We start from the raw sequence: 23,265 nt of genomic DNA on the forward strand, positions 1-23,265 counted from the left end.
TAGGCTCACCGATGAACCCAATCCGTGCGCAACGTTTCGACCGGTCAGGCTAAACCGGCTCGACTGGCGCGTGATGTGAGGGCTTAAAACCCCGAAACGAGGGGATAGGGAAGTGGAAACGTCCATCGAGCGACAAGCCCTTAGGGACTGCACCACATCCGCCGCCACCGGGGTTGGGAGCGACCGGGCTGATCGGTGCACGGCGGCAATGGGCGGCGGGCGCAAGCGCGGCCGGACGCAGCGGCGGCACTTCAAGCAGAGCCGGGAGAACGTATGGAAGCACGAGACCAAGCAGAGCCGGTCCGATGACCCCTCGGCCGAGGGCGAGTCCAACCCCACCTGGCAGCCTTTCGCCACCCAGAACCCCGGATTCGAGGAGTACTACAAGGTATCGTCCCGTCCCCGTCCTCCCCTGTTGACGATGTTTTTCTGTGTCCTTTCAGATTTTGCCAATCAAGATTCTTCGTTCTTCTAATATGCTTTCAGTTGCGGAAGATATGTTTCTCTCTAATCACGTTCATTTGCAGATCACTTTGTTCCTAAGGCATAGAACATATACAATTTCTTTGTGCATTTGTAGCAAACCTACACTTCAAGAATGCTCAATATGTGACAAAATGCAAGGGATAGCCTCTGGTTAAATTTTTTGAATGCATTATTATATGTTGTGGTTTGACGGTGCTACTACTGTAACGATGAAAACATTTGCAATTTATCTTTTGAACCTCTCTGCATGCGCATATTTGATAATGCTATATGGAATTTGTTTTGTTTACAAAATATTCGACCAGAATGATCATAATGATGGAGGGGTAAATATTTTAATACCTAAGCCTTAGCAGCAGTCCGGTTGTTAATTGCTATGACGTATTATAGCTTATCGTATATGCATAATTATATACAAGCTAAATTCTATGCAATGATGCACACGAAGGGAAAAAGCCCAAATTATATGTCTCAAAAGAAAATTCGGTCAAAGAAAAATATAGTTATGACAAGTTAAAATGAACATAATTTCTATAAAAAAATTGATTTTAGAATTAGGATGTCCTCTCGAAGAATTATTCTAGTATCTCAATAGTTTTTTAGAACCCTTTTCTATTATAGTTTAAAATTATTGTACATAAAACCAAACGTTATTCTAAGATCTCTATAATTTCTTAAAATCCTTTTCCATTATAGCTTAATATTAACTATATAGAAAACCAAACAGGAAAAAAGTTGCTGTTTTAAAGAAAACCACTGCTGGAGTCATAACCTAATTAACAGGGAAACAGAGAAAAAATTCACACCCAAACTTTCTTTTCTTATGAATATCACTATTTCATTGTAATCCATCTGACAAATAGTTTGTTTTTCTTTTAATATATTATACATCTTATAAAATTGTAAAGGTAATTCAGGATTTACCTTCAAGCTTTAACTTTTCACCTGCGTTGTGGAGTCAACCTCAGAGCCCATGATGATCTTACCTCACTAATCTAGTGGGATCCATTGTCTTGAACTATGGTAGAGTTGTGAGAGAAAAAAAGTAGATAGTAAATTTATCTGCTAGTTTAACCTCTTCACATGCATTGTGGGGTCAATTTCATAGCCCATGACAATCGACATATTTAGTCCAATGGGATTGGTTTTCCCTCCCAAACTATGGTAGAAATGAGAAGAAAGAGGGAATATGAAGATAGAGAGTTCCCATGGACGCATAGAAAAGATTCCTACAAAAATAATCCTTATGTGATTCAGATAGAGCCTAATCAATAACAGTTGGTTGGGATTTTGATATCCTAGGTATACTTTTTTATAATTTTTGTTTGGCTTTGGTTTTTAATGATTAATGAAACCCTTATGTATTTAATTTATATTTTTTAATGTTCATTTGTTTATGGTACAAGTTTGTTTTTATTAATGGCTCAAAAAGTTAGTAATTAAAAATTGATAGAATTAAAGGAAACCTTACTGTATTTGTAAAATATACCACTAATTTTCAATATAAGGATTTATGTTGTAATTCAGTGAGGACTAGGGATTTTTTTTAAAACTCTCGTGAGACTAAAGTAGATTGTAAAATGAATTTTCAAAATCTTGTAGGTCTAAAGTAGGTGTGCACATGCCAAAAAAATGTACCTTCTGAGAGTTTCTTTAAAAAAGATTTTACAAGTTTTTTTTTAATTTATAGGCAAATTATATTCGGTTGAATAATATAGTATATATGTTTAATATATTCTCCCGCTGGATTTTGATCTTCCCAACTGTCATTTGGCATATTCTCTTAAGCTCGATTGTATTGCAGGCCAATCCTAATCTCTGTTTGGTTTTGTGAACTTGATAAAGCACATAGGATAAATTGAGGAAGTGCATATGTTAAAAAGGTGAAGCTAAAGTGCTGATCAAATATAGTGGTTGCAGTGGTATTTCTATTCTACAATAGAACTATTTTCCTTAAGATTTGGCATAAGACAGTGCTTGAATAATTTTCTCTTATCTTTAAAACATCGCTCTTTTTTTTTTCATGCACCAAGTTTTTCCTTTCTGAATTAAGATACCAGTTTGAATCTCATGGTACAGTGTGATTTGTCCATCATAATACTTGATATATCTATGATCGTAAAACTTAAAAGCTTAGATCTTTGTTTTTATTGAACAAGGAAATATAATGATTTATGTGTTTATTTTTCACATTATGGCTACAGAGTCTAATTTCTTGCCAACAGAGTATTCATTTACAAACTCTGTTATAGGGTGCTTTTATTCAGGTTGGGATCCTTAATGATAATTTATGCTGGAATTGCTATGGATCTTGCAAGTTGAGCTTCACGTGTAGTTCAAGATGGTTCCAGAATATTTTGCTATGACAATATCAAGAATGTCCAACCATGTTCGTTATTCTTCTTTTTTAATAAAAAAATTGTCATTTGGTCATACCACTTGAGTTTTCAAGATAACTTAAAGCCAAATCATGTTTGAAGTTGAAGGGATTGTAGGATTGCATGTTTGAAGTTGAGGAGATTGTAGGATTGCTTAAATAGCTCTGTCAAATTCTGAACTTTCATATTCCACTGAAATTGTCTAGAAATCAAATATACCTCTGGACATATTGAATATGCATATATGCAATCTTTCAAGTGTGTATTATTTTATCTAATTTTAATTGTGTACTTGAAACATAGTTTCATACATGTCTTAATCTTGGACTAGTTCTTAAGTTGACCAGTATGTAATGGTCAGTGCAGCATAACGCATTTTATGTGCTGATAGGAATAAGTTACTCATATTGGTAAGAGTGAATCATCACACCCTGATCACATGACTGTGACCTTGTACTCAAAATTGTAACACTAATTAAAACAATTGTGCTTTTGTATGACATGGTTATATGTAATGTCAACTAGCAGTGCTGAATATGAAACTTCAAAATGTTGTATTTGTGTTATAAGTGTTTTGCTGCTAGTCATATAGATCAGTTAGTTGTTTATTAAACAAGTGTAACTTCTTGTTGATATCTACATCCAATCCACATTAATTGTCATAGTTTTATATTTGTTATAGGAGCAAGGTATTGTACCGGAGGATGAGTGGGAAGAATTCATTTGTGTCCTCCGGAAGCCACTACCAGCTGCATTTAGAATAAATCTGAGGTACTTTCTCATTGTTATTTTTTACACCACAGTTGCACATTTATACGTGTAACTGCAATATCCTTAGGTAATAGAAGCTGGCTTCTTTTATCTGTCTTATTGGTCTGTTCCAAACCCAAATATGTGGTGGAAGCATTGTGGTCACCATTGTCTTGTTTTCTCATTTGTGATATTGTTATTAAAAGCTTGTTTTGTCATTGTGTCACACAGTGATTTAAAAAGCGCTAGGCGCCAAGGTCCACAAACACCTGAGGCGCTAGGCGCTCGCCCGAGCGAAGCGAGGCGCTAAATTATAAAAATATATAATATAATTATTTAAAATTATCTAAATTATAAAAATATATAATATAATTATAACAATAATTTCAAATAAATAAAAATTAACAACATTAAAATCAAAATAATATATTATTAATCTATTAATAGAAAATTAATCATTTCAAAATTCAAATAAACTTAATATTAAGAGTATACTAAGCCTGATGGAGAAACGAGGAAGCAGTGGCGAGCGACGGCAGCAGTGAGCGGCGGCAGCGGCGGCGGGAAAGGGAAAGGGAGCGGAAGGCGCGAGCAGCGGGAGGCCTCGAGGGAGGCGCGAGCAGCGGGAAGGCTCGCGGGAGGGCTCGCGAGAGGCGTGAGCAGCGGGAGGGCTCGAGGGAGGCGCGAGCAGCGGGAAGACTCGCGGGAGGGCTCGCAGGAGGCGCGAGCAGCGAGAGGGCTCGCGGGAGGCGCGAGTAGCGACAGCGGTGAGCAGCGGCAGCGGGAGCAGCGGTAGCGAGCGACGAGATCGCGATCGGGATCGGGATCGAGAGCGGCAGCGGCAGCAGGTTAGTGTTGGGTTAGGGTTAGGATTAGGGTTGGGGTTATATCGGTTTAGTTGGTTCGATTGAACCAACTAACAACCGAACCAGGACCGAACCAGACCTAAAATTCTGGTTCGGTCGCCTTGGTTTACCCAGGTGCTCGCTCGAAGCGCCCAGCGCCTGGGCTCGAGCGAGCGCCCAAGCGGCGCCTGTTTGAAGCGCGTCGCCTGGGACATTAGCGAGGCGCTCGGGCCTCGCCTCGCCTCGCCCGAGCGCCTTTTGCAATCACTGGTGTCACGTTAGCAATAGTGTGGTTTGCAATTTCTTTAAAAGCTTGATTCCAAGATTTTGGTGATATTCTTTGTTTTCAGTATATTGAGTATGCGTGGTTACCATATCTCTCTAGTTAGCACCCTAATTATATACGAGTCTGCTAACACATGCTTAGCATGTGCTACCACATTGTAGATAGTTTGCTATATCTTATTTTTTGCTTTATGTACAATATGTTTTCTTCATTCTTTTGCCATTAGACCCTTATCCCCGATAATTTTTTCCCCACAATTAAGCTTTTGTTGACCAACATTGAGTATTTGTCCAAAGCAAGATTTACAATTTCATGTATCGGTACCATGTTGGTTAGTACACGGATCAGTACCATACTGGTCCATATCGGTGTACGAATTATTGGTATCCCGGTACGATTTTCAGAAAGAAGTCTGAAAACATAGAAAAAACGAAAAAATTTGTCCTGGACTGGGTGATATAGGCTTTGTTGTGGATGTATCCTGTATCTTGTACGTCTTGTACTGGATATGTGCTTAGTCTTCTGCAGGCCAGAAATTTGCATGTGATTTTGAATTTATTTCTGGTTACTCCTTAAGTTCCCTATTTCTTTCTTCGTGTTGACCACATTATGTCTTATACATTTAGTTCTTTTGACTGCTAAGATTATTAACTGGAATTCTAATGCACTAACTTTATACAGTGGCCAGTTCTGTAAGGATATCATGCTGCAGTTGGAAAATGACTTCATACAATCTCTGAAAGCTGAGGTATCCATAATGTCTTTTTTATTGCTTAATACTTATGCTAATTTATCCGTTCACATCTCATTTTTCTTGGTTCTTTCTGTCTTTCTTATTGTTGACAGGTTAATGATGTGTGTGAAATGGAAGCTATTAGACCTTTGCCTTGGTATCCAGGGAAACTCGCCTGGCACATGAATTTCTCGAGGATGCAACTTAGGAAAAACCAAACACTTGAGAGGTCGTCTTTCTAAATCTTTTGAGTTTTGGTGAACAGACGTTAACTATAAGCACTAAAAGAATCCTTTTTTTGAGGCAAAATGAACAAGAAGTTATTTCCATGGATGAATATCTATATGACTTGATCTTTATGTTCATAATGCATACGAGAGGCTTGAATGTACACTGTACACATCAATGTTTTATTGTTTTGTTTTACAAACTTTTTGTCAGCACAACAAACTGTTCATATGATAGATAATTGGTAGATTCTGAATAATAGGAGAAATGGCGTTTGCTTATTAGTAAAACATTTTGTTTAGGAATGATAACTTCAGACTGATTGTAAAAGCATATTTTTTTGAAGCACAAATGATTCTTCAAGTTAGAACAAAGGGAAACGGTTTCAATGTATGAATCCATAGATCTGTCTTGGTCAAAATATACTTGATAGAGTTGAGCTTTTTCATTTGAATCACTAATCTTTCTTTGGCATGAATCGAGCCAAGTGGATGACTATCTTCAACTTACCGCAATATCTTGCATTATAACTTGATTAGCTCTCAATTATGCTAAGACCATACTAGCTGTAGATTGCATCATACAATTAAAATCTTGAATAGAATTTCACAAGTCACATTCTGCTGTAGTAATTGTGGCTCAATATTGGTTTTGCAACTCACTGCTGCAAGCCCTTTGGTACAGTAATTTGAGATTGGTGGTATATATTTAATAAAAAAATTGTGAGGTACTGGAGCCATATAACTTCGTAATGGTCAGAGGATTATCACAGAACTTTGTGTTAGAGCATGCTCATTAGATGAGGATCAAGAAATAAAGACTAAAAGATTAGCCTTTAACTTGTCACAGTTTGTTTCTTGTGATCAAACTCCTATATTTGGTGCCAAGAAATGATGAAGCTGCTGGATGAAAAACACATTTCTGCTTTACTGCAGACTAGTCTTCAGTTCTGGTTATGATAAATATGACCAACTGTTGGTTATAAGGCTATTAGTTCCGAGTTGTGCAGGAAATCTAAATAACAACAGGGTTATGACATGGTTAAATTCACAATAGTGTCAACTTATAATTTCATTGGTGTGTTATCAAGCAAAGTTGGTTGACACGAAGGAGAAAAATATTTAGCTTCTATTAAACCTTATTGCTTACAAAGTGATATGCAAGACCGTCAGTGATATGCTTCAAGGTTTTCAGGAATCTCCTTGTATATTGAAAATGTAAAGGAACCTGGGTCTGATGGATGAAGACATATATAAGGTGCAAATCAGTTGACAATAACACTCAAAGGCTTAATACTGCATGGTCAGCATGTAGAAAGAAGTGAGACACATAATGAGCAATGCCAAACACATCAATGGCAATTATTTCTTACATGGCCTATGCAAGGCCAAGAAAATCTTTAGTTGTAAGTTGTCATATAAACAGATTTGACAACTACTTCTGACATAAAACAAGGTTTAGTATGTTGAACATGAATTGTGACTTATGCGAGGTTATAAATTGAAATGTTGAGGAAACATTATGGGGAATAAGGATCTAATAACAAAGAATGAAGAAAATATATTTTAACTAATTAAAAAAATAATATATAACTTATTGTAATCCTCTGGGCTGAGCCATTGTCTGTTATCACAATGTGGAAACATATGTAAAAGCACCTAATCTGCTAAGGTCTTAGTTGAATTGATTTGCAAACTGTTTCAACTAAGACCATCAGTACCAGATTCTTTTACGAGTTTAGGAGGCAAAAAAGACTCCTCTAAATCTCGGATCATATTATTTTATTCATGGTAAGTTAAGCTTGAACCTTCATGGTTTGCACAATCATAGCTGTCGGTATCACCAGAAGGACTAAGATATGCTGTAGTCAGCATAACAATAAGAAATAGGACATAGCTTGCACATAAAATTTCTTATGCAATGTGTTTTATTTCTTACATACTGGCAGGTCATTTTTATATCTGAGAATCTGGTTCTTTTTGTTTCCTGTACTTGTGAGTAAAAGCACGAAAAAAAAGATTCTGGCATTACCCTGTGTCAGCAGCTTGTACCTATTATTTATGTATCACATAGTGCATACTAAATGATATGCATCAGTATTACATACATAAATTCCTTTGAATGGATTGAGTGAATGTTAAATGTATATGCTAACCATAATACCATAAAACTATAAAATGTTCAATTTATTTGAAAAATTCTGAATGTCTTTGCTGATAAATAACCCTTGATTGCTAAGTAAGAGAAGATTTATTTATTAACAACTTATGAATCCTGTGCTTTTTTTTTTTCATTGAATAAATAAATTGGCGGTAGTTGGCTAGTTTCTTGGTTCTATGATTACCTTTATCATATGATAAATCTTTGTTGAATTCCAGGTTCCATGAGTTTCTAAAGCAGGAGAATGAGGTTGGAAACATAACAAGGCAGGAAGCTGTTAGCATGGTGGTTACTTTTTCTTGTTTGTATTTTGCATTTGATGCATATGTGGTTATGTTAGCAATTCCTGAAGTATAATTAAATACAATATCAATACAGGTACCTCCATTATTTTTGGATGTGCATCCAGATCACCATGTCCTTGACAGTATGTTAATTGCTCTTTTACTTCCCTGCTTGTACTTGTTAATTATTATTTTGCAAATTCATCAGGGTTCTTATATACATTGTCTTAGGAAGCACAATTCTTAACTTTAAATTTTATATCAAGTTTTTATGTAAGTACTGATTGTGTTATTATTATTTCAAGGTCATGCCATAACCACAAATACTTGATTACCCTCATGAAAAACCATGTAACTCTTTTACTGTATTTTATTATTTTGTATAACAATATGAAAGTAAGCTTTCTTTTTTTATTTACATTATACTTCTAGATTAAGCCTTGATGAAGTTTATTCTTCTCTTATACTGAGTCCTTTAATTTGTCATCTTGAATCCTCTTATGGAATTAACTTTTTACCCCTAAGAAGTGGCATCTGAAGGGTAGTGATCTCAAGTAAACTTCAACATGTGGCATGACTGAAAATATATCCAGTCTGTCTCTTTGATATCTTGGGCTTGTAAAATTTTCTGTCAGATCTTAAATTATGTTTTTCAGTCTGATGGTAGTCATCATCAAGTTTCTATTTTGAAATATTATGTACTTGTAATTTAGCTTGCTTAATGCGGCCAGCTTAGCATTTTCTTTACTTTTTGCATGGTGCAGTGTGTGCAGCTCCGGGATCTAAAACTTTCCAGTTACTTGAAATGATACACCAATCAATCAAACCTGGACTACTTCCAAATGGACTGGTAGTTTCCAATACCTTCTGCCTATTTATTTTTTCTTGATTTTTTTAATAAATAGCCATATTGAATTCGATGTTAGGATACCTATACTGATCAGAATCACCTTTGCTTGATAATACAGGTGATAGCTAATGATGTTGATGTTCAAAGATGCAATCTTCTTATCCATCAAACAAAAAGGATGTGCACTGCCAACTTGGTAGTAACAAATCATGAAGCACAACATTTCCCTACTTGTTCTTTCATGAAGGACCATGAGGAGATTTTTAAAGGAGAGGAAGAGCTTAGTAAAAGTAATTTGCAGTTCGATCGTGTTTTGTGTGATGTTCCTTGCAGTGGCGATGGCACGCTTCGGAAGGCTCCTGATATCTGGAGGAAATGGTCAGCTCTGAAATTTTTTCCTCAGTATTTGATTGTTCTTCTTCCAGTTTCTTTATTAGGCATGGGTACATACAGGAATGCAGGAATGGGTTCTGGGCTTCATCGTCTTCAAGTTGAGATTGCAATGCGTGGTAACAACCCTATAACAATAAATTTATTGTGTCAATTTGTCTTAGTGAGCGTTCAAAATTTTGTGTTGTGGATTTTCTTTAGGTTTTGACTTACTGGTGATAAATTACAACTGTTATTTTGTATGTAGACATTATTATTTATTATTTTAGATATTAGCATGTTCTTGATGTGTGTTAGAACTCTCAATCTTTATTTCTATATTCATCTGCCTGCCTGTGTTTGTAAAATGCAAATATCAATAGTTTCAATTGTTGGAATATATCATTTTTGTCAGGATAGGTAACCTTCTGAGTGATAGATTAGAATACCCAGATCAAGGATGATTGGTTCTTTTTCCTTTGCTTGTATAGCTTCTATCAGGAGGGGGTGTCAATGCCTGTTGATTTCTGTAGTTTAAATGTAAAACATAGGCATATTTGAAGTGATTTCAAACCTTTGGAGTTGTGTGCTGCGAATTTGAGATTGGTTCATGTAATTGAGTTCTTTTATTATGCATGTATCAAATGTTTTCAGTCAATTATGAAAATTTTTTCAGAAAGGAGATAACATTTCTATTAGAGCAGCCATGCAACATGATGGATGAATGCTTTTAACCTCTTTGCCCTGCTCTATAAAAGTGATTGGAGACCCACTTTCGTTGTAAGATAGTTTTTAGCAAGGATTGAAATTTCGTATCATACCGGAGTATTGGGCTTTGCTCGGTATGGTACGGGAGTACCGGTGTATCGAGCTTTGCTCGGTACAATACATACATATATATATATATATATATATATATATATATAATATAAAAATATATTTTTATAAAAAAATATAAAAAATCTGAAAAGGAGGTGTATGTTACCTCGACAACGTCGCCTCCTCTTCTCGTCATTGCCTCAGACGAGGAAAAGAATGTGGTCTCCTTTATGTCCTCATCTACAACGTTAGATGAAGAAGGCGTCGAAGACATCAAAGGCCGCCGACGTCTCCGGCCTTCAACGAAGAACGCGGCGAAGAAGCCGCAGAATCGCAGACGAAGCGACGAAGGAGACCACCTCTTCCGCTGCTCTAGCTGTCGCCTGGCCGTGCCCTCCTGGATCGGGAATCATTGAGGGTGGGCGGTGTCGGATCAGGATGCGTCGAGGTTCTCCCGAATCTCCCTCTTCTTCGAACACTCTCTCTTGCGTTGATGTTTCTTCTTCCCTCACCGCAGCCAAGCTGATACTGTTCGGTAGCGGGTGGTCACGGTCGAAATCGATCATTACCGACATGTTTTGGGTTGTAACGGTCGAAATTTCGACCATTAACGCTCGATACGAGACCATATCAAGCGTTTCGCTTGGTAATGGGCGGTCCACATTCTAGTCTGGTGGCGAACCGGTATGTACCGCCCTGTCACGGACTTAGCTGGTTTTGCCTAAGTCGTGCGGCACCCTTGTGTGTCCATCCGCAAAGGTCAGCCTCCCCGAAGCCTCCCATTGTCCCTTAGGACCAACAAAAGAGAGAATGGGTTAGGGAGAACGTCTCAATCGGGATCCACAAGCAAACATCTCCGAAAAACACTTCATAGACAATGCAAATTATAAACAGACTTTACAAGCTCTGAACAATGGCACAACAAAGGGTAAAATGGTCCATTACAGACCGAGAATCTCTCGCATGTGTCCACATGACACAACCTTTATTTACAAGCCTAAAGAGGCCACCAACCCAACTAAAATGGGACTATTAAGCCTTCGGCCACCCCTCTACATGTTGTACAAGGCATGAACATGCCAAAAGACACGGATATACATAAGCATTACATCAAACACCTTGTTTAGAAGTTTGTCCGTGACATTCTCCCCCACTTATTCCTTCGACGTCCTCGTTGAAGCCTTTGTCGACATTGCAACTCCTCGCCTTTGCTGAGTCTTTAATCTTCTGCTTCAGCTACAATGCGCCTCTTGGCTCCTAGCTGCTCTCCGTTGCTGTTTTTGAGTAGTCGAACCTTTGATCCGTCATGTTGCTTCAACTCACCAATGACTCTGACTCTGGTGTGGGGTTGGCTGAGTTGTGTTGATCCTTGTTGATTCCTGCGGATCTCCCAGATAAAGGAAAAGACCATCCTTACTGCGCCAGTCTCTCAAATTCCTCATGTTGTTTGAACCGGGTGGATGCTTGTTGGAGCTTTAACGAGCATCGTCTCGCAAACTTCTGAAGTTTTGGGTCCTTCCTCCACAAAATTTGCTCATTGACTCTTCTTTCACTTAGTTGTCACATCCAAGTAGGTTCGCATCACTTCCGCTTTCGATTGGCATTTCGTTGGGAAATGAAGCGGACAATCTACTCTCAGTAACACTGATCACCGTTGGTGAGAATTTGATAACTATTGTCTTACATTATTTTCGAAGGGTCTTTGAACATATACAGAGCTCCTCTACTGGATAGATAAGAGAATTGGGGTACTCGGTTTCGCCCATTCTCTTGAGAGTTGAGAAGGCAATGGTTACTTGACTTCGCTCGCCTCCTCGAGGTTGTACTTCATGCATCGAGCTGGTTACTGGACTTCGCCTGCTCTTTGCTCACACTTCTGAAGCACTTGAAGTGTTTGCACTCCTTGCGTTGAGTTAGCTACTGTGATTCACCTTCTCAATGCCATCGAACTTCTGGAATGCAGAAAGTTTTCACCTCAACTTCGAGTAATTCTCTCATAGGTTTGGTCGCCTCTGGGATTGTACCGTCTTCTCCATCAACCCTGCCGCCTACTCCGCTAAGTAGCAAAGGTACAGCACCGCATACTGCCTGTTTCGTTCCTTGGTTATGCACTCTTGCATGACCCGAAGTCCTTCACTTTCGGCTATCTTGATGAGAAGCACATTGACACCGGTCTTACGAAGTTCTTTAGCCTCTACCCTTCAGCCTTGTCTCGGTACTTGGAGATTGCCTCTGCATGCTCCACCTCCTCGGCCCCTTCCACGACCAAGCGCTCTCCCTCCATGAGAGCAAGGGATCAATGACTTTCACGGAAGTCCCGCCTTTACGGTACCATTGCGGTGCCATGCCTATGGCCCTACTATCCATCACCTCGCATCTGCATCCCTTTTCTTCACGATCAGTAGATATGTCTCAGTGGCACTCCTCTGAGTCCACCTCCATTCTAACTGATGCTTGATTTTGGGTAGCTAAGTCCCTCTGGACTCGTTGTCGCTTTCTCGCCCCTTTCGACCCCCTGCTTCAACACCTCTGTGTTCTCCAAGCAGCTCCCCCTGGTCGATGGAAAGATAGACTGCAACTCCCATGCATAGCCTCTGCCAACGCATTATAAAGTTTGCACCGATTCTGCTCTCCCTAGCTTCCTTGGTAGCAACGTTCGATTACTCGACCTTATCCTCTGACTTGTCGGGCTCCCTTAAGCGAATATGAGCTTTGGAGTAGTCCAACTCTCCAGCTGCTTCGATCATACCTCTGCATGATCAAGTCCCTCCCATGGAACTCACTGGTACTTGCATTCGAACTTTTCCCTTGGTGGAACACAGCCCCCATATGCTGATGACCAAGGCTTTCATCCGATGCAAAAATTCGATGCACGCACGGAAGACCCGCCTCTGCGGTACCATGGCCTTCACTCATTGAATCCATAGCCCTTCTTGTCGTCGTGTTGTTCACCGAAGTGGAGCTTCCAGTAGCTCCCGATCATACCTCCGTATGATCTAGTCCCTCACGGGTCTAAGTCGTGTGTATCGCATTGCCACGAACTGTTCCACCACGATCCGCTACACTATGTCGCCTCTTGGTGACATCTCCATTGCATTCTGATCATTGTGGAATAAACTCGAATTGTGAACCCTCTATGTGTGGCCTCTGCCAATACATCGCAGGGTCTCCTCCACCTTCGATTTTGTTCGCTCCTTTGGCAATCGACCTTCATCCACCCACTCTTGGGTTACACATAGATGAAGCACTGCTCTAGGACAGTCCGTCGCCTAGTAGCTCCCGAAGTCCACCGACTTCACTGTAATTTGTGCACCATTGTCTGGATCCTGGGCCTCTGCCCCTACCAGCACAATCTCCGTTGCGCACCGCTTCCTTCATAGCAACTCAAATGGCAACACTATGGCATATTCTTCAAGAGTACCCGCCTCTGCGTCCTCTTGCCCCGTGCTAAGGCCTTCTGTACCCAACTTCGCCTCCGCAAATTGAGTCGCCTTAGTTCCTCCATCAAATGCTTCTCCGAGATAATGTGCATGTGCCCCGAAGCTCCCTTCGTCTTTGGCACCATGCAAGATGAGTCCGCTCCGTCAGAATGAAGGACCCATGGAACAACATGATCCTACTCTTGCCTCTGCAAGAGTTCATGTCCTTGACCTCTATCTAAGGAAAGCATAGTGCCTCTGCTCCACGTTCCAACTTCTATGCTGGCTCCCTTCATGCGGCTTGAGTACTTCGCCAAGTTACACCCAAGTTGCTCCGCTCCTCGTTTTCACATTGAGTTGATGGTGGCCCTCGCGCCCACCATTCCACGGGTCAGCCCTCCCTTGAGTCCGATCTCCACATCGACTCCAAGTGTGCCTTCATTTAAGTTGCTTTGGGTCGCTCCCCCACTTGATCTTGCAATGTATCAACTAATGCATTCTCTCAAGCGAGATCATGCGACGACTCCTCGCCGCTTGCTCAGTCCATTGAGCTTCGTGGAGTTGTTGTTTGTTGAGGTACTCCTCCTCAACATGTGAGGTCCGTCCCACATAATTCTCCCTCTGGAGAGCCAGGACTTATCCCTCATGGATAACTACCCCGTTGGAGCAACATCTCTCTTCATTTCGAAGACCACCATCCCCTTGGACTACTCCGATCTGCTGAACAAACTGTGCATTGTTCTGCCTCCTGCAAACGCACTTGCTAGATTGCGACTCCCCGTCAATACAATCCCCGCTGCACCCTCAAGGCCTAGCAACATGCTGAACTCGTTGCACACTTCAGCCTCCTACGGACGTATCCTTCACATGCCGAAGAGAAAGTTTCAATGCTCTATGGCACCGAGTTTCGGTCGCCTTGGGATGGCCACGAACATTCCATCGTTCGCATACAAGCCCATGCATGAGTACCAAATTCTTCGAGTTAGCAATTCCCCTCACCTCTGTGAGCTTTACAGAACTCTTTTGGTCGTTGAGCAACTCATTCCACCTTGGATGGTCTCATCCTTTACCAAGCGCCTCGCTTGTCTTGAGCACCATCAAGTATGGTTGTCAACGTTGAGTCGTAGCTCAAACTCAGCTATCCCAACCTTTGTGCGCTCCACATTCTTCCAAGCTTGCCTATTCTCGCGGTGCCTCTTGCGCGAAGGGTTGGCCATTCCTCTGAATGCCAATCTCAGATGCCCGCTCCTCTGAGCGACTCCTTTTCCCTACATCTCCATGCCCGTTTTCCCTCAAATGGTCGCGCGTGTGCTGACTGCCCTCAACGTAGCCTCGCTAGGTCCCCCACGTTTGCATGCTAAGTGTTTCTATGAGTGCTTGTCCCGCTCTGATACCATTTGTCACGGACTTAGCTGGTTTTGCCTAAGTCGTGCGGCACCCTTGCGTGTCCATCCGTAAAGATCAGCCTCCCCGAAGCCTCCCATTGTCCCTTAGGACCAACAAAAGAGAGAACGGGTTAGAGAGAACGCCTCAATCGGGATCCACAAGCAAACATCTCCGAAAAACACTTCATAGACAATGCAAATTACAAACAGACTTTACAAGCTCTGAACAGTGGTACAACAAAGGGTAAAATGGTCCATTATAGACCGAGAATCTCTCGCACGTGTCCACATGACACAACCTTTATTTACAAGCCTAAAGAGGCCACCAACCCAACTAAAATGGGACTATTAAGCCTTTGGTCGCCCCTCTACATGTTGTACAAGACATGAACATGCCAAAAAACACGGACATACATAAGCATTGTTAGGATCGAGAGCACTAAGAGGGGGGGGGTGAATTAGTGCAGCGGAAAACTTTCTGCGATTAAAACCGAAAGCTGCGTTTGAACGATAAAGACAACTCTATATGAAAGTTGATACTAAGCAAGGTTGCAGTCAATCTATGCAGGCAGTTTGCAGCTATGAAGAAAACCAGAATATCGGCGCAAACTGAAATCCGACGTTCGTACGAAGAAACAGATTTACGTCTAAGTGCCGATTCGTAAATCACTTGTTTAGATAAAACGCAGTTTAAGCAGAAGTATAAAGACAGTGTGCTGCTATTGTACAGCTCAAAAAGTAATCTGCAAAAAGCAGATTTACGTCTAAACGCAGATTTACGTCTGAACTTTGAAACTCGTTTGTAAAACCGCAGAAGGCAGTATGCAGTTGAAATCAAGACGTAAACGTAAACTAAAATATGATGATTGTACGAGGAAAGCCGATTTACGTCTAAATGTAGTTTTACGTCTAAATGCAGATTTTCGTCTAAACCTTGAAACTCGTTCGTAAAATTGCAGAGGGCAGTAAGCTATTGAGAAGTTTGCAGTGAAGGTAAAATACTCAAAGGAAATGCAAACCGAGATTTAGAGTGGTTCGGTCAATCTTGACCTACTCCACTTTTGGCTTCCTCCACCGACGAGGTCACCGACGTCAACTAGAGGCCTTCCTTCAATAAGCGAAGGCCAACCGCCCTCTTACAGATTCACTCCTTTTAGTGGGCTTAGGAGACAACCCTTACAGAAGTTTTCTCTCCTCTCTTTTCAACTCAAACTTTTGAAGAACAGAAAGAGGAGAACTAACAGTTTTGAGCTCTAAGAATCACAGAAAGACAGCAAGATTTCGTGTGTGTGTTCTGTGCTTTCAGTGCTGAATGGGTGGGGTATTTATAGGCCCCAACCCAGTTCAAATTTGGAGCTCAAAACGATCAAATCCCGGAATTCCGGGATCAGGCGGTTGCACCTCCTAACTGGGGCGGTTGCACCGCCTGGCAGAGCTCGAAGACTGAGCCTCTGGGCGGTGCCACCTCTGTCAGGGGCGGTTGCACCTCTCTGCCAGAGCTCGAAGACCGAGCTCAGGCGGTTTCACCGCCTGACTGGAGAGGTTGCACCGCCTGGCAGAGCTCGAAACTTGAGCTCTGGCGGTGCTACCTCTTGACAGAAGAGGTTGCACCGCCCAGTCTCGCTCGGAGACTGAGCCCGGGGCGGTGCCACCTCTTGGCTGGAGCGGTTGCACCTCCCAGTCTCGCTGGGAGACATAGCCTGGGCGATGCTACCTCCCTGCCTGGGCGGTTGCACCTCCCACAGCAACCTGGGTCCGAATGGGTTGAACCATTCGACCCAATTTGAGTTCTTCAGGGGCCCAATTGCCCCAGGATTAAGCTAATAGGATCACCTCCCATTTCTAACTTAATCAAAGTGCTAACTACGATTATTTCCTAAGACATATTCTGCAGCTTGCTTCGGTGCGTCACTCGCTTCTTCCGGCGAGTTTTCGGTGAACTTCCGTCGATCATCCGATGAACCCTCGGTGATGCTCCTGCGGACTTCCGACAAACTCCTGGACTGCGACGATCCACTTGGCAAGTTCCGACGAGCTCCTTTGGCAAGCTTCTGGACTTCTCGGATTTGTTCCCGTAGAACCTCCGACGACTGTCCGAACTTCCGTCGAGCTCTCAAACTCCCAACGTGATCATTGTCATGACTCCGGCGCAACTCCTGCTGCATGTCTTACTTTCATCGTAGTTAATCCTGCACACTCAAAACAAAAACTTCGATCGAGACAATTAATCCTAAGCAATTAACCAAGTTGTCCGGCATGTCATTGGTCCCTCGACGCTTCGTCCGATTCTTCGGCGCATCGTCCTTTCCTGCAGCCTATTGCCCAATCGGCCAGTTGACTCCGCAACTCCGATATCCTTGGCACAATACCCGCTCTTCTTGGCCCGATGCCCGAGTCCACGGCCCGAAGCCTTCTGTCGATACGTCGACCGATCCACCGGCCCGACGTCCAATCTTCTGACATGTTCCTCCGGCACAACATGATGTTCCTGCTTTAATTGTCTCATCCTGATCGAAGCACCCTGCGTCACTCAAAACGCAGATTAAATCATAAACATATATCAAGTAGTTTCATCATCAAAATACGAGATTCAACAAGCATTACATCAAACACCTTATTTAGAAGTTTGTCCGTGACAGCCCGGTATGAGTGGTATCATTTGAAATTTATAACCTTGGTTTCTAGCAACACTAGTGACTTCTTTCAAACTTGGATTTTTCTTATTCAGCATATTATACACTAGTACTAAGATGATATATATGAATTTCTCTGCTTTAATCCACTTTCTGTAACTCATTTAGCTTACTGTCCAATCATGCTTTGAATTTGCAATTATCTTGAGCTTTTCATTCTTGTAATACTTTTGTACATACAATGGTTATTCATTGTAAGAGATCTATAATTTGTTACAAATATTGACAGCCTTTCACTAGACTAGAGATTTCTCAAAGTCATTTAATAGGCTTCTGGAACTATTCTGTTTTTCATTGCAGGCATAGCTTTACTTAAAGTGGGTGGAAAAATGGTTTATTCTACCTGCTCAATGAATCCAGTTGAAAATGAGGCTGTTGTAGCAGAGGTTATTTGATATATATTATTAGTGATTTTAAGTTCCACCTTTGTGTCTTATCATGTTGTATATGTTCATTAGTCAGCTTTTTAACTTACAGGAAGGTAGTGTTTATCTTTGCTCATGTATGTTGATGGTGTTTTATTTATTTGCAATCATTAAATTTTATTTATTTACAATCATTAAAGAATCAATCATGGTTTGAACTTTGAACTACCAGTTGGACCATATTTACCAACTAGTGTCTATCGATCTGATCAAGTATGGGTAACAAACCAGTTTGGCAGAAATTTGTCTGCCATTCTTTTTAAGTTTTTATTATTTTATTCAGCAATACTAAGTGTTACATGTTGGTATGCTACATGATATCTCAGTACCATACTGATACGATAGCATTAGACCGGTATTTAACATCTTTGAAGCAACTGTGATTCTTGGATATAACATGTACCATAATGATCATTACAGAAATTTTCATGTGTAGAAACTGAAATACTAATTACAGCGACAATTTTTCTTATCGTAAAAAACTAAGGAATTCCTTTCATTTTGATGTATGATTGAGAGGTTAGACAAGGGACATGATCAGAACCCGGTTTAGTTTTTTTTCTTCCTCTATGCATTAAATCTTTCACACCCTATTCTAAGATCATTTTCTTCAATAATTTTTTTGAGCATTCTATACTACCGTTTTGGTAATTAATACATGACTAGTCTAAGATTTAGGAGTACTAATATGTGTGAGAGCCCTGGGGCCATGGAGCACAATCCTGTGCATAGCTGCACCTGCCTTTCCTGGTACCAATTGCAGGGGTATTTAGAACACATGATGTACTCTATGATGCCTTTTGATTTGCCTCTTAATAATGGTGACCACTTATTTTATCATCCTTCTTTGTTGGTGTGGGAACTGGCTGGAGTCTATCTGTTCAATGCCTGAATCATAATTTCGTGAGAAGTATCTGTACTTTATGAACAAGTTCCAATATCTTGCAATACTTGTTTATTTGCATGCATCTCATTCCAATAAGTCTAGATATTGCTTTGATGATGTTGGTTTCATTTAGCACTGCATCTTGTAAATTCCAAATGTGAAAATTTGCCTCTCATATTCATGTAGGTTCTTCGGAGGAGTAGAGGATCAGTTAAGCTTCTTAATGTCTCCAATGAGCTAGCTGAGTTGGTCCGCCGTCCTGGTCTTAAAACATGGAAGGTTAGCTTTGCACTGAAAATTTAGAAAATTTCTGTAAATGGAGTCATTGAATTTTGATTATGTTAATGTGAAGGAGGTTCTTAGCATTGGTCATGTTAAATTAGTAAAATGGCTAAACATTTTGAACATATGGAAGGATGAGGATATGTATGCGACCTTCTGGAGTGATGTTTAGAAAATTTTACTTTGTAGATGCTGTATAGACATAAATATGCAATCAGAAACCTATAAAACGATTTAATAGTGATGGTGCTTGACACTGGAGACAAAACAATCATATAAAATATACATGGAAAATCTAAGGAAGATATGAATGGGAAAATTGTGTTGGGAGTATTTAACACCATGATTTGAATGGACAAACTGGGTTTTTTTTCAGCTGATGGAAAATGTTGTCAATAGTCCTGCTTGTTACGATCTTCTATGGTCTTGTATTTCTAGCAATTGTGCATATATATTTTTCATAGGCATAATTACCGAATGGTAATTCCTACTAAACCAGACTATTTCATATTTTTATTGCCTCCACTTGATTTTTTTTAAATTCATGATTCCTGTTATAAATTTTTTTCTTCTCAATTATTTTGTCATTTTAAGTTCCTTTTTTGCTTTGGATAAGCTTTTTGTAAGATTTTGAATAATTGTTTTATTATGCTGGCTGAAAACTTCTTAGACTAGACATTTTTTCCATCTAAGTTTACAGATAAAAGATAAAGGTCTTTGGCTAGCTTCTTATAAAGATGTACCCAAGTACAGGAGGAATGTGGTTTTACCAAGTATGTTTCCTTCTGGACAAAGTTATGGAGAGACTGTTATATCTGGTGATCTTCAAAAGAAGACAGAGATTGTTGGAAGTAACCCTGGGGAAGAGAAAGGTGAGAGAATGAGTCATCCAGAAAATGTAGGTACACTGTGCCAAACCATGTGTGAAAATTTGGAAAAAATTGCAGCACCAACTGACACTTACCAAGCTGAAAGTAAACCAGAGGAAGTTTCCAGCAAAATCGTCTCCAGTGAAAAACTTGATGGTGATTCTGAGGAAATTTCTGGATTTCCACTTGAAAACTGCATGAGAATACTGCCTCATGATCAAAATACTGGAGCCTTTTTCATTGCTGTTTTCCAGAAGCTTTCTCCATTGCAGGGTAACTAAGGATCTGAAGCTTTGGCATTTGCTTATGCTTCACATTATGTACAAAAAAATATTACTAGTACTTCCCTCTTTTTGTTATCACTTTATTGCTATTCAAAAATTGCTTAATGAAGTAATGTTTCTTCTTGCAGTGTTTCCGATTAACCTTGTAAGACAATCAACTGAAAGTAGACACCATCCCTCAGCTAAGATCAGTGAGAATCTCGATGATGAACCTAAACAAGAAATAAATTTATCTAATGTTCAAGATAAGCACAACAATGCTGCTGCTTTAGCAGGTTCTACTGTTGATATAGCAGTCAAGCAATCTACGGATATATCAGTAAATGATGCTGTATGTACCAAAGATGAAGGTTTTGTTGAAGCAGGAGTGTCAAACAATAAGGAGATTGCCCCAGCTGAAATAAAGGAGGTAAAGGGAAAGTTACAAACTCAAGGCAAATGGAGAGGAATTGATCCTGTTGTATTCTTCAAAAATCAAACAATTATTAATAGTATAAGATCATTCTATGGCATCTCAGAATCATTTCCACTTGAAGGTCATCTTGTGACTCGGAATAGTGATTCTAATCATGTGAAGAGGATATACTATATATCAAAGTCAGTTCACAATATTCTACAGCTAAATATCCAAATTGGAGAGCGACTAAAGATAACATCTGTTGGTCTTAAGATTTTTGTAAGTGCTATTCTTTTTAGATGCTTTTGTTCCTTTTAGAATTACATATATAATAAATTCTTCATGACATTTCAGAAATACTGATTAATTCGCTAAATCTCTAATTTGATCCTTTTCCCTTTGTGAATTGTCTATTTTGTTTATACTCCAGAGAAACCAGTGTTAGTGTGCATGAGATGTTGCATTAACATATTGAGATTACTTAATTATGAATTTTGCCTGTTCATATAGGCACTCACACTTGCAAGCCTGCATAAATTTGCCACCGTGTGTCATTTTGAAGATGATTCTTGCTTCATGTTTATGATTTTTTTGTACCACGTTATAGTGCAGTGTGTTTGCCCTGGTACTGGTTTCTTGGTTAGAAAGAGTTTTGGCTTTCTTTGTATGAGTTCAGTTTAGTCTGTGACTATTCTTATATCACCATTAGTTTGTGTTAACATGCACATGTAGCTGCTATCTGATAGAGAAGCTATGAAGCCAACTTAATCCTGATCTCTTTGCTCCATCCAACTTAATCCTGATCTGAGCTCCAGTAATTAGTCTAGTTCCTCTATCTAGAGAGTAGGTCCAACAGGGGCAACGCATTAGTGTTGAGAATAAAGTATAAGCTCACGAGTAAATTTGCTACATGTACATATTTGCTTCATTAGTTTGATCAAGTATTAATGTTAAAGTTCCTTGTAATGCTTATAGCATATGTTACATGGTTTTCTGTCTTACCCACCAATACAGGAGCGACAAAAGTTAAATGATGCATCATCACCTTGTTCTTTCCGGTTGTCATCAGAAGGATTGCCGTTGCTGCTCCCATATATCAGCAAACAGATCTTATGTGCATCTTTAGCTGACTTCCAGCACCTTCTACAGTACCGGACCATAAAATTTGCAGATTTTGTAGATGCTGGTTTTGGTGACAAGGTATCAAGTTTGATATCAGGGTGCTGTGTCATAATTCTGAAAGAAGGTAATCCTTTAATGAACTGATCTTCTATTCTTGTTCCTGGACATGCCCCCCCCCCCCCCACCCCAGTCTTATACTACTATGGCATCCTCTGGTTACAGGCGATCAAACTACCGATGACATTGTGGTAGATGCCTCGACGATTGCTACAATTTGCTGGAAAGGCAAGACAAACCTGAGCATCTTGCTCTCCCCGGCCGATGGTCAAGAACTTCTTGAAAGACTCGCAGTGCGTTTTGGAAGCTGGCCAAGCACTTTGTCCGAACAACATGAGGTTGCTGATATCGAAATTGATGAAGTGGAGAACTTGAGCACTGGAAGTATGAAGGATTATGATGCAGTTGATGAAGACATTGCTTCCTAATAGGATAATGGAGATGCCTGGAGCGTTGAAGCAGCAGATTACTGTGGATTAAGCAAAACTGACTCCTGTTCCACTAATGGCTGAGTTTTGCATGTTTTAGGCACAACAAGGCTATTGCAATTAACCACACAGTTTCAAGAGTCCTTGAGACTTTTGCCACTTGCACTCAATGCGCTTTATGATATGTATTCCATTATGTTGTTAAACTTATAAGATATAAATTTGCTATTGCAACATCCATCAATTAGTTCTTGAATCTGAATTTTTTGTGACATTGAATGGTTCAAGCCATGAAGGTTTTGCAGGGACAGAGTTCTATAGCTTTGTGATAGTGTTCATCAATTCAGTCCTCGTTGTGGTATTGCGTCACTGGGGATTATTGTGTCACTCGGTGATCTTGAGTAACATTTGTCTTGAAAATAAGCATGCATGTGTCAATGGCACGATTGGAGATGATCTAGGGCTTCCGGAGATGATCTAGGGAAGCCTTAAGACCCTAAGATCCTAAGATTTATCATAAAGGAAATAAAAGAAAATAGGATGATCACTTCGAGAGGATCGATCTCCTTGGATTTGTTAAAAATTGAATAATATTTTTCATAGATAATTAAAAAGAAACAAGTATATCCTTATTTATAGAGTTTCGATTTTAACTGAACTAAATAGATTTAATAAATGCACATAAAATAAAATGATCCTAACAGTACCTGATGGATATCTGGAAGAGGATGATAATGTTGGCGTTGAACTCCTCAAAGCTCTCATCAAAGTTGTCATGCCACCTTGGAGGAGAAATGCCTTATCGTAGATAGCATTCGCGAGGAACTCAT

General features: G+C 40.1%; 1 protein-coding gene across 3 annotated transcripts; it reads left to right on the forward strand.

Annotated features, from left to right (window-relative positions):
• Positions 1-118: 118 nt before the first annotated feature.
• LOC103992235 (uncharacterized) lies at positions 119-22,673 on the forward strand. Of its 3 annotated transcripts, XM_009411866.3 has the most exons (16): positions 119-388; positions 3,547-3,635; positions 5,427-5,493; positions 5,592-5,707; positions 8,085-8,151; positions 8,245-8,293; positions 8,915-9,000; positions 9,119-9,378; positions 9,454-9,509; positions 17,986-18,071; positions 19,183-19,275; positions 19,979-20,150; positions 20,226-20,420; positions 20,560-21,107; positions 21,843-22,074; positions 22,173-22,673. In XM_009411866.3, exons 1-16 carry the CDS (start codon positions 209-211, stop codon positions 22,433-22,435), a joined length of 2,559 nt encoding a protein of 852 aa, XP_009410141.2. In that variant the 5' UTR covers positions 119-208; the 3' UTR covers positions 22,436-22,673. The 3 variants fall into 3 exon arrangements, with proteins under 3 accessions (XP_009410141.2, XP_009410140.2, XP_065016393.1); XM_009411865.3 differs by having other exon boundaries at positions 19,979-20,420; XM_065160321.1 differs by lacking the exon at positions 3,547-3,635 and having other exon boundaries at positions 160-388; positions 19,979-20,420.
• The last annotated feature ends 592 nt before the right edge of the window (positions 22,674-23,265 follow it).

This window comes from Musa acuminata, chromosome BXJ3-7 (genome assembly GCF_036884655.1).
Source record: "Musa acuminata AAA Group cultivar baxijiao chromosome BXJ3-7, Cavendish_Baxijiao_AAA, whole genome shotgun sequence".
Classification (NCBI taxonomy): domain Eukaryota; kingdom Viridiplantae; phylum Streptophyta; class Magnoliopsida; order Zingiberales; family Musaceae; genus Musa; species Musa acuminata.

Excerpts from the sequence above, each read along its gene's own strand:
- LOC103992235 (XM_009411865.3), top strand. The coding sequence starts at position 209 with ATGGGCGGCGGGCGCAAGCGCGGCCGGACGCAGCGGCGGCACTTCAAG. Across the intron at positions 389-3,546 it reads GATTCGAGGAGTACTACAAG|GAGCAAGGTATTGTACCGGA; the intron begins GTATCGTCCCGT and ends TATTTGTTATAG. Across the intron at positions 9,379-9,453 it reads CCTGATATCTGGAGGAAATG|GAATGCAGGAATGGGTTCTG; the intron begins GTCAGCTCTGAA and ends GGGTACATACAG.